The 12,028-nt window shown below is 43.7% G+C and overlaps 1 protein-coding gene across 7 annotated transcripts in view; it reads left to right on the top strand.

The window, feature by feature from the left end:
- The window catches only part of LOC133152007 (teneurin-3-like), a 490,458-nt gene that overhangs the window by 74,323 nt on the left and 404,107 nt on the right, over positions 1 to 12,028 (top strand). For all 7 annotated transcript variants that reach the window (XM_061275473.1, XM_061275476.1, XM_061275475.1 and 4 more), the window contains exon 4: positions 778 to 848. In XM_061275473.1, the coding sequence (XP_061131457.1) occupies positions 778 to 848 (71 nt within the window). The remainder of the gene's footprint in view (positions 1 to 777; positions 849 to 12,028) is intronic.

Raw genomic sequence — 12,028 nt, 5'->3', positions numbered from 1 at the left:
AGAGCTTGTTTCCGTGTCGGGCAAGTAAAAATCCACTCCAAAAAAATTCGGGCAAGTAAAATTTTGTTTTGGGCAAGTAAAATTTTCTCCAACTTGCCCGAGGGCAACTTGGGCAAAAAATAAGCTTCGAGCTATGATGTATGTAATGTTATAGGAACCTGCTGTAAAACAGTTCTTGAACTGAGTCAGGCCAGTCCATGAAACTTTGATGTTACATGTCGACCTTTCCTTTAAATAAACAAACAAACAAACAAACAATACTCATGGTTGCTATTGGCAGTGTTGGGGCTAACGGCATTACCAAAACCGTTGTAGATTTCCAGTAACAAATAAGATACTCAATTTCTATGTTAACTGTTATAATGATTTTACCGTTACTAACAGTGAAATGTCGCACGTTACTTAAGCTGCTTGGGACGTGTCAGGGTGCTCCACAGATACGCTTCTGCCTCTCAGCGGACTAATTTTTGACTCGCTACACCTTGCGTCAGCCAAGGAATGTGTCACCTGATATTCTGCGCAATGTTGGGCCAAAAACAAAACAATGATCATCGTCGCTGTTCGTGCCTATCCCGGGATGTACAATACTTATTTGTACCTTTACCGGGATAAAACAAAACAGATACAGATATTAGAGTTGTATACGTTTCAAAACAAAACAATATTAATTTGCATTGTGGACTCTCACTCCAATTTAAAAGGAACCTAATTATAGGAACACCCAACTATCATGAAAATTCCCCTTGTTATATTATTTCTAACATCATGTTTTGACAGGTTATTTTATGGGACATCGAAAGGACACAAGGACATGGTTCATCGCGAACAAGATGAGTACAGCATAGATGGTGAGTATTAATGTAAAAGCATGCATGCATATATAAATAAATAGATAAACGATAAATAAAATAATTACATCATTTTAATATATTATAATCATTTAATAAATTAGATAGATAGATAGATAGATAGATAGATAGATAGATAGATAGATAGATAGATAGATAGATAGATAGATAGATAGATAGATAGATAGATAGATAGATAGATAGATAGATAGATAGATAGATAGATAGATAGATAGATAGATAGATAGATAGATAGATGCGAATATAAGACGACCCTGATTAGAAGATGACCCCCTCTTTTTCAAGACTCAAGTTTGAAAAAAGACTTTTTGAATACCAAATTTAATAGTTACACAGAAAATAAGTACATCTGAAACAAATGATTATAACAACATATTCGAGAGAAAATGCATGTTATTTTGCCTTATTCAAATCATGCAAAAACTGTCTATCACACCTTAATATCTGATCATTTAAATATTAAACTAAAGTGCAATCACATTTGTAAATGAAAGGCCTCTGGTTTTTGAAATGTAAATAAACCAATCTACTGTGATAAAACAACAAAATTGCAATGTCTGCATTAACCATCAAAGTTATTATAATTTACTGAATTATTGGCAAAAAAGTAACAGGCACTGTGGCTCATAGAGGCTTACAGGCAAACTGGCAAAAGGATATAGATATATAGGCACATGTTTGGTCGCAAGGATGTGAAAGCAGGTGTGTGTAGTGTATATGGGTGAGTCTTTGGCTGTGTGAATGTGATTCTTATGTGTGTGATTATTGTATGAAGCGTGTGAAGGGTGTGTGTGTGCGTGTGTTTGGTGTGTGTGGGGGTGCGTGCGTGTGCATGTGTGTGTGTGTGTGTGTGTAAATGAAATGCCGTTTTTTTCCGTGTATAGTGCACCCCCATGTATAATACGCACCCTAAAAATGGCATGCTGATGCTGGAAAAAAGCCTGTACCCATGTATAATACGCACCCAATTTTTATGAATTTTAAAAAAATTGTTTTTTTTTGTTTTTTTTTTTAAGTCCCAATGATCGTCACACACGCAGGGAGGCAATGGGTCCCATTTTTATAGTCTTTGGTATGGTCTTAACTAGGCTGGATGTAATTTTTTTTGTTGGCGTTGATTTCTCCGACTGCCCATAAACGCACCACCGCGCTCCGTGCGCGCACGGGAAAGAGGCGTGCGGACGTGAAAAAGGCGGCTCTGTATGGGAGAGACGTTGAAGAGGAATAAAAACACCCTTGGAAACCAAAACTTGGTGATTTCAAGTTTCATTTCGAGGGACATTTGTCACGTCTCGTCCCCAGTTTTGCTATGTGTCTAGGTTGCCATAGTTTCTGTTCGCGTCGCCCCTCTCTTCCTGTGTCACCTCAATCGATGTAACGTGTTTTGTATTTAAGTCCTGTCTGCCCCTCGCTCACCGTCGGATCATTGCATGTGTTACTGTCATGATGTCTGTTTGCTTTCTGTTCCTGTCTTTGGTAATGTCACCCTGTGACTTGTTTGTCGGTCAGTCCTGTTGTTGGTTTTGTTTTCTAAAAAAAAAAAAAAAAAATTTAAAAAAAAAATAAAATTTAAAAAATTTTGTACCCATGTATAATGCGCACCCCAGATTTTAGGACAATAAATTCGTTAAATTTTGCGCACTATACACGGAAAAAAACGGTATATAAGCAATAGTATAATCAAACCATTTGTGCACTCTAAATCATTAAATCCATCGATCAAATTCCTCGTCCTTTGTCAACAACGCCGCGCATGCGCCACTGACGTCAGCCTCGTCGTTATTCCACAGATCTATTATATAACAATATTGTAGTGTTAACAAAGTACTAGGAAAGACGTGGGTTTGGTAAACGGCTCTTTATTTAACAAAACAAGAGTTCAACGAGCCAAAAACTACTGGACTGTAATGATAAAAACGTATACAAGTTGCTACACGAAATAAAATATATCAAATAAGTATAACATAAATAGTTCACCACCACACGGCCCCAAGAAACAGTGTGGACTTCCAGGCGTGTGGCGGCGTGTGAGGGCGAGTGGCGGCGTGTGGCGGCGTGGACTTCCATCCCCGGAGGTGGCACTTCCAGCCACGGAGGTGGAAGAGAGCTCCATAGAATAGGACCGTGCGTGCATAAAAGCCATGTCCGAGCCCCATCCACCGTCCCCGGACAGCCACCCGGCCAGGCGCCGGCCCCCAACTTCCATCCACGGAGGTGAAAGAGAGCTCCGTAGAGTAGGACCGGGCGTGCGTAAAAGCCATAATAGTTTTTCAAACCTTCTGTGTCACTCCAAATCATTAAATACTTCAAACTCTTCGTCCTCCATGTCACTTACAAACAAAGCCGCTAATGATGCCGGTAGTACGTCATCTTCGTCATCCCGTGATCGAATCGTTTATCCTTTGTGTAAACAACCGCCGCGCCACTGACGTCACTTTCAGTTCAAACTACAGTAATCCCTTGCAACATCGCGGTTCGTTTTTCGCGGTTTCACTTTTTTTTGTTTAAATTTCGAAAATTTGTGAAAGAAATCACATATAAGTCGCTCCTCAGTATAAGTCGCCCCCCCACCCAAACTATAAAAAACAAAACGCGATTTATAGTCCGAAAAATACGATACATTGAGTACAGCAGTATGACAGAATTTAACACATTATGCAATAGTAAGCATATTGCTAAGTAAATGTAAAAAAAAGGGGGAGGGCAAAATAACAAATTGTAATAAAATATGCCAACCATCAGAGTTGCTCTCCAGCACCAATTAATACACCATCATTTTGGGGAAATTCTTATCTGCTTTTTTTCAGTCTGTCTAATTGAAGCTCATTTAAAATTAATACAACTTTTAATTGGAGAGCAGCACTCTTCATCTTCAGCTGTGACATTAATTACAAAAAGCTTTTATAATTCCCCTTTCATTTGCTGATTAAAGATGAAAAGGGGCATTTTGTGGTTTTTCAGGTCATTCCTTTGCCCCTTTTCATTTATTTTTCAATGGACTGTTATGCATGTAATCTAAACCTGATTTACTGTTTGAAAAAGAAAGTAGCTCAATTTTCTCTCCATACTTAAATGCCCCATCTCAAATGTATTACTATCATCCAAATTGAAGGCATTTGTTGCCGCTATTGTTCATTAGAATTTACCTTCTCCCTGAAAACTGAAACCAATAAGGGACATGGAGCATGACGGGAAATAGCCAAAAGCAGCTTCACATTTATGTTGTACTGTGTTGTTTGTCCATTTTGCTGCCAACGATGTGTCTTCATCATGACCACCAGACAAACTACGCCCTATTTCGGTAAACACCACCACCATGTTCAAATCTAGACAAGCCTCCAAGTCATCTGACTCTGACTCATTCCTGGGTGCAGATGGCAGGAAGAATAGTGGAGGGGACGTCCTGTGCTTAGAATTTCTCAGTGCAAAATTGCTCCTAGTTTTTTTGTCCCCAAGAAAATCTTTATTTCTACATTGGTCAAAATAAATCAATACTCCCACCTTCCAAAGTAAGCGTTTAGATGTACACATTTGACGTCTGTTACATTTGTGAAATATTCTTGCAGTTTTTCTATATGCCATAAAATAGTGAGTTTTAAAATAAACTCAAGTTTTTTTAACAAATCTGTTTGAGGCATGCTCATGTTGGGCGCTATGAGCCCTATTTTGGTAGACTGACAGAAATACATTTTCGTTGCTAGCACGAGTCTAGTAACGGGCTGGAAATTCGTTGAGTTGACTTCGCTCTACATAAAAAGGGTTGCATTGTGATTTTTATGTTGGGGTCGGTCCAGTTTAGTGTTTTTGTGATTGTGGCTGACCATGATACGCCTTGTTGCGTTTTGCTCAAGATGTCTGTCGTGGAGCAAAGAAAACAAAGACGTGGAGTAATAGTTGGTTCTTTATTTGCAAGATCTTGGGTTGCTTCACGGCAGTCAGTACAAGTGCACTTCACCAGATGAAAACAACGTCAGACTCCAGATCAGAAGGTTTTATACTGTCCGCAAGCAGGAATATGGAAAGGGAGGGGAAAAGAAGAAAAAACATATCATCATAATTATGTCTTGTTATCTACTGTGTTTTGTATCAATGTGTCATGACGTTAATGAGCTCCGCCTTATGTGTAATGGAAAAGTCACCAAGCTGTGTGTGCCGTGTCTGTGCTCTGATGGAGCAACTATGTTTGTATAAATTAATATATAATTATTATAAAACATTTAGACATTGCTGTTGCTCCCTTTTCAGTCCCCCTTTTGACTTTGACAGAGGTCAACCAAAAGACAAGGACAAACGAACAAAGTGCGTCATGAACACGGGAATATTGGATCATGTGATAGGTCAATCTTATGTCGGGGTTGGGGGAATAGTCGCGGCTGTAAGCATGAGAGTATCAATGTCCGTGCAGGTGTCATTAGAATGTGCGGCAGAAATTTGTATCAATTCGAGGGAAGGCTGCAATTTGAGCCATATCAGTGGAGACATGATAAAGAGAGAAAGAGCACAAATACCTAACATTAAGAGAGTAAATGAGGGAGGACAGGGTGGGGGTTGCAAAAGGTGATACATGATCAAAAACTTCAATGTCAGCAAGAAACCGCCGTGAGGAGGAGGTCTAACCTCAATTCTCCTGTTCAACTTGAGTGTGTGAGTAAAAAACCTGCGGCATGCTATAATGCAGGAAAAGGCTCACACGGTCCTTTTGTCTTAGGTGACCAAAATGTTATCAATAACATCAGTCCGAGATAACACTTGCTCGTCGTAGTTCAGCCGTTGGGGGCTTGGCACGCCCACTGGTGGAGGGTAAGCACAGTTCTTACCCCCTTTGCAGCTCTGCTCCGTCGGGAAGGAACCTGAAAATGCCTGCTGTCCAGTCTTTGTCTTCAGTGGCTCAGGGTAGACTACCTGGCCACCAAGGGGAAGAGGATTATTCTGCCTCTTTTTCAATTGGGAGTGGGGACGCTGTGGATGGCGGATCTAGATCTTTTCAAGAATCCTTCACAGGGGCACACTGGGATAGATGATACCACGTGTCTCCTTTGCCGGCCAGCCGGACAGCATGCGATGTGCGCTCCACCACTGCAAAGGGTCCAGTCCACCGAGGCTCTGTCCACTTACTCTTCAGGACTTTCAGCCAGATAGTTGCGGTGATTTGAATCTCGGCGGCCCCATCTGGGTCCGCTGCAGTGTGCTCAGCAAACCTGGAATCATAAAACCGGACAATTGGTCTAAGATGTGTGTGTGTGCGCTTACCACCATCCGGATCAGCAACTGGAAGGGCCGAAATTGGTCCAGGAAAACAGCGACCTTTCTGCAACTCAAAAGGGGTGTGCCCAGTTCGGGCATTAACAGACGCATGCACACACATCAATGCGAGACGGAGTGCTTGAACCCAATTCAAATTTAGTTAATTCTATATCTCATGTTCAATTCATGTTCAAATCATTCATCATTTTTCCAAAATGGTTCATGGTTCAACTGCTAAATTTCTTTTAATATTCATAATATTTAATAATAGGCCTTCGCACTTATGTTATTTTACACTTCATTTCTTTCATCTTCTTCTTCTTCTAATTTATTCTCCTCACTTTTCTGTCCTTCTACTACTTCCACATAATTCAACCGATTCACTCTATTCCACTTTTGACGTATTAAAAATATTCACGAGATGAGGGCTTCCATTTTTCTCGTTCCGAAAATGTTCCGTTTTCGCAAAATTCGCAAATTTACGACAAATTCTTCCCCATTCATTCTTAATGGCACATTCAACATTTCACATTTACGTCGTTCCAGTTTGAAATTCATATCATTCAGCACATTCAAATCACATTCGGAAAGATTATCGACATTCCCAAAACTTGTTTTTGTTGTTGTCGCACAGCAATGTCGTGTTGTGTTTTTCCATTTGGTTTCTCTTTTGGTGTTGAATTTGTGTGGTAAATGTGAGAGAAAATTGCTTGAGTTATTTCCGGTTGTGAGAGGACGCTGGTGTCTCGCTTGTTCGCCGCTTCTCCTTCCTTCCTTAGTTTTAGTTCTATGCGACTTAGTATCTTTTTCTTTAGTTTTGTTTTATTTTATACTAAGTGTGTACTAAGTACGTAGCTTTCTACCTGTCAACTTTTACCCACTTCGCCACCTGGCATCAGCTTGGATTACTTTGACAGACGACAGATTTCTCACTCACCCGCTGCTCCACTGATTCAGTAGATGCTCCACTCCACTGGCTACCATCGCCCAGCAACAACCTGCCGCTACGAGCTGTTTTCCGGACTTTTCTCCCGGATCGCACCGCGGATAGCCCTCCTGGCTACCCGCCGACTGTCTGGTTAGCTGGCGGCTCCAGGGCTAGCCGGCAACCAGCATCATCAGTACAGCTCCCCGCGACCAGTGGGCCGCGTAACTGGACCCGCCGACTGTCTGGTTAGCTGGCGGCTCCAGGGCTAGCCGGCAACCAGCATCATCAGTACAGCTCCCCGCGACCAGTGGGCCGCGTAACTGGACGCCCCCGGCTTTCTGTGCCATTCTCTGCCACTGTGAGAGTGTGCAGCCGTCGGTCAACGATCTCAGGCTAACATCCACCACTGCCAGCATGCTACTCAAATACTCCGCTCTGCAACTCCTTAAACTCAACAACCACACCACCATACCTCCAGACACCACAGCAACCATCAAAACACACGGACTGCTTCGCCGACCCAGATACATCCACAGAAGCTCCCGCAGAAAGTTTATTTACTCCCGGACTGAACAACACTGCATCCCATCACTCTGGTCACGCAACCGATCCACCCCCAGTGACGTCACACGTCATCACAATAGCAAACCACATGCGCGCTCTGCCTATCTACAACCGTTAACCAAAGCTCCCCCACCCATCCAACTTTACCCATCCCTCAAATTCGCTCTGCTCAATACCCGCTCACTCAATAAAAAAGGACCAATACTCAGTGAATTCATAACTGACAACAACATAGACTTTTTCAGCATAACCGAAACCTGGCAAAAACCACTGGAATACATTCACCTCAACAGAGCTACACCCCCAGGATACACCTACATGGATAAACCACGTGACGGTCGTGGTGGCGGTATAGCCACAATATACCGCCAACACTTGAAACCCACTGCTGTAACCATCACCACCCCTTCCTCCTTTGAGCACCAGTCATTCAAGCTGCCTGGCCCCAAACCCCTGGTCACTGCAATCATCTACCGCCCCCCCAAACCCAACCCTGCATTCCTTTCCGATCTCTCTGAATTTCTCACCCAACTCTGTGCCATTTCACCTTCAGTCATCCTACTGGGAGATTTCAACATTCACGTCGATTCCACCACCTGCAAAACTGCCACTGAATTTCTGGACATTCTCAACTCATTTAATATCACTCAACACGTTGACTTCCCCACCCACAAAAAAGGACACACCCTGGACTTAATTTGCACCACTGGACTCTCCATCAGCAATCTCACCAGCTTCAACCTCACAGACATCCTCTCAGACCACCTGGCCCTCACCCTGGACATAGACATCCCCACCCCCCTTATCAAGCAGCAACGCTCCATATCATACCGGAACATGAAATCAATCCACCCCCCCTCTCTTTCCGCCCTACTGACTAACACCACCTCCGATCACACCCTCACTTTGAACGCCTCCCCCACTGAACTGGTTAACAGCTACAACAGCGCACTCTCCTCCTGTCTTAATCAACTCGCCCCCATAAAAACCAAAACTGTCTCCTACACCCACACCGCCCCCTGGTACACTGACCACCTCCGTCACCTTAAAGCCAAGGGCCGGCAGCTTGAACGGCTCTCAAAGAAAACCGGTCTCACTGTTCACCTGGACATCTACACACTACACCAACAGGAATACAGAGATGCCCTCAACAATGCACGCACTTCCCACTACTCCTCCATCATACAATCTGGTAGCAACAACCCCAAGATACTCTTCTCTACTGTAACCCAACTCCTCAAACCCATGGACACCACCACCACCTCATTCACCACCAGCAAATGTGAAGAATTTTTATCATTTTTTCAATCAAAAATCAACACCATCCACACTGAACTGGCCGCCTCCTCTCCCACCTCCTCCCCTACCCTCGAACATGCCCCCCCTCTACTCTCCAACCACCCACTCAACTTCTTCTCCGAAATCACCACAGCTGACCTATCCTCCATAACTTCTGGTATGAAAGCCTCCACCTGCATCCTCGACCCAATCCCATCCACTTTAGTCATAGCCTGCCTCCCCTCACTCTCACCTCTCATCACCACTATAATTAACTCCTCCCTATCTACTGGCTCTGTCCCTCCTGCCCTCAAGCTGGCTGCCATCACCCCCATTCTCAAGAAACCCGGTCTCGACCCCAACTCCCCCAACAACTACAGGCCCATCTCTAACCTCCCCTTCCTCTCTAAAATCCTCGAACGTGCAGTTGCCTCCCAAATTAAATCCCACCTTCACCACAACAACCTATACGAAACGTTCCAATCCGGCTTCCGCTCACTCCACAGCACAGAAACTGCCCTCCTCAAGGTCACCAACGACATCCTCCTCTCCGCCGACTCTGGTTCCCTCTCCATCCTCATCCTCCTCGACCTCAGTGCTGCCTTCGACACCATCAACCACTCCATCCTCCTATCACGCCTCCACTCCTCCCTTGGTTTATCCGGCACTGCCCTCTCCTGGATGAAATCCTACCTCTCTGACCGTCAGCAATTCATTTCAATCAACAACTGCACCTCCTCCACTGCCCCAGTCACCCACGGCGTCCCCCAGGGCTCAGTACTTGGCCCCTTACTCTTCACCATCTACCTCCTACCCCTCGGTCAGATCCTCCGCCACCACGGCCTTCAATTTCACTGCTATGCCGACGACACACAACTATACCTTTCCACCACGACCATCACCGCAGCCACCCACTCCATCCTCACCACCTGCCTCACAGACATAAAAACCTGGATGCAAAATAACTTTCTAAAACTCAACTGCAAAAAATCTGAAATAATCATCATTGGCCCCGACTCTCTCACTCGCTCCACTCAGGACTTTTCACTAAAGATCGACGGCTCCCTTGTCACTACCTCCACCCACATCCGCAATCTAGGTGTAATTTTCGACCCTACCCTCTCATTCCTCCCCCACGTAAACCACATCACCAAAACTGCATTCTTCCACCTCAGAAACATTGCCCGTCTCCGGCCCTCCCTCACATCCTCTGCTGCCGAAACCCTCATCCACGCATTCATCTCATCCCGACTAGACTACTGCAACAGCATCCTCTACGGCATCACCTCCAAAACCCTCAACAAACTGCAATATGTCCAGAACTCCGCTGCCCGCCTGCTCACCGGAACCCGCTCCAGAGAGCACATCACACCTGTTCTTCATGACCTCCACTGGCTGCCTGTCAAATATAGAATCACCTTTAAAATACTCCTCACCACCTACAAGGCACTCCATAACCTGGCTCCACCCTACCTCTCTGACCTCCTCCAGCCACACGTCCCATCCCGTTCCCTCAGGTCGAGTGATGCCGGCCTCCTGGAGGTCCCCAAGACCAGGCGCCGAACCTGGGGCGACAGGGCCTTCTCCGTGGCTGCCCCCTCTCTCTGGAACGCTCTCCCCAGGCACACCAGAGATGCCCCCTCCCTCCCTACTTTCAAAACCACCCTAAAAACCCACCTCTTCACATTAGCCTTTCCTAACTGACCCTGCCCTTGGTGTTTCTTTGTTCTTCTTTTTCCTCCCTCCTTCCCCAGCCCCCCCCCCCCCCCACACACACACATGTAAAGCGACTTTGGGTACCTAGAAAAGCGCTATATAAATCCCAGTTATTATTATTAAAACTGCCAAATTAAAAAATTTCACGTCACGTTTAAAATTTCAGCAAAATTTTGTTTTTCACCTCTAATTTCTACATTTTCAAGTACTTCAACTCATTCCAAGATCATTCTGCAGCATTCCCCCAGAAGTTATTCAGTTTCTTCACCTTCACACGCAATTTCTCCAGAAATTGCATTTTCTAGTTATTATTCTTTTGTCAAACATATTCCCTATTCCTTGTAATTGGTCTATTTATCTCCTCCATTAAATGAAATTCTAAATATTTGTTGCTTATCTTGTAGCTGTATGATTCATTACCGTTTCATCTTAAAAAAAAAAAATGTTAAACCTTATAATCCATAAATTGTTACCACGCAATGTATCCATTCCAGGTTGCCTCTCGTTCACTCCCTTCCTTTTGAGATCCTTCTTCTGCTCCTTCCATCACTGTATGTTGAAATCTTACATGAGGCTTCAAAAACAAGTACATTTGAAAAAACATTGAATCCCATATTTTACAAATTGATTTTACTTACCATTTTTTTCCGTGTATAATGCGCAAAATTTAACTAATTTATTGTCCTAAAATCTGGGGTGCGCATTTACGTGGGTACAATTTAAAAAAATTTTTTTTTTTTTTTAAGAAAATCATGGTACAACAAAACCAACAACAGGACTGACCGACAAAGACGTGGAACAAAAAGACAGGGTGACATTACCAAAGACAGGAACAGAAACCAAACAGACATCATGACAGTAACACATGCAATGATCCGACGGTGAGCGAGGGGCAGACAGGACTTAAATACAAAACACGTTACATTGATTGAGGTGACACAGGAAGGGAGGGGCGACACGAACAGAAACTTGGCAACCTAGACACATAGCAAAACTGGGGACGAGACATGACAAATCTCCCTCGAAATAAAACTTGAAATCACCTTTCTTCTTGTTTGTTGTCAATCGCGCATCGCATTCAGCCATCCTGCCCAACACACTTAGTCAGTAAAATTCATAATTGACGACACATCGTTTGATGCGATGGTGCAATCCTTGATGGTGTGTTATTGTCAAATATTGTTTGGTTTTTAATCTCCATCGCAAACCGGATATCATACGGAGGCCGCCATTACAGATGCGCAGAACGGATGCGCAAGACACGTCAGCTATATAAAGAGTGAGAAATCAGTTTTCTTCCCATTAGTTTCAATTCACAATTTAATTAGCAGTTTCAATCAGCAAATAACAAAATGCGTATTACAGGTAATATTTTATTTCACAACACTTTGCCTTGTTCCTTTCTTCTCTGCTGTTCACTTCAAACACG

The sequence above is a fragment of the Syngnathus typhle genome, linkage group LG3 (genome assembly GCF_033458585.1).
Source record: "Syngnathus typhle isolate RoL2023-S1 ecotype Sweden linkage group LG3, RoL_Styp_1.0, whole genome shotgun sequence".
Lineage (NCBI taxonomy): Eukaryota > Metazoa > Chordata > Actinopteri > Syngnathiformes > Syngnathidae > Syngnathus > Syngnathus typhle.
Note: the sequence above shows the minus strand (reverse complement) of the source record. Positions and strands in the feature narration are given on the sequence as shown.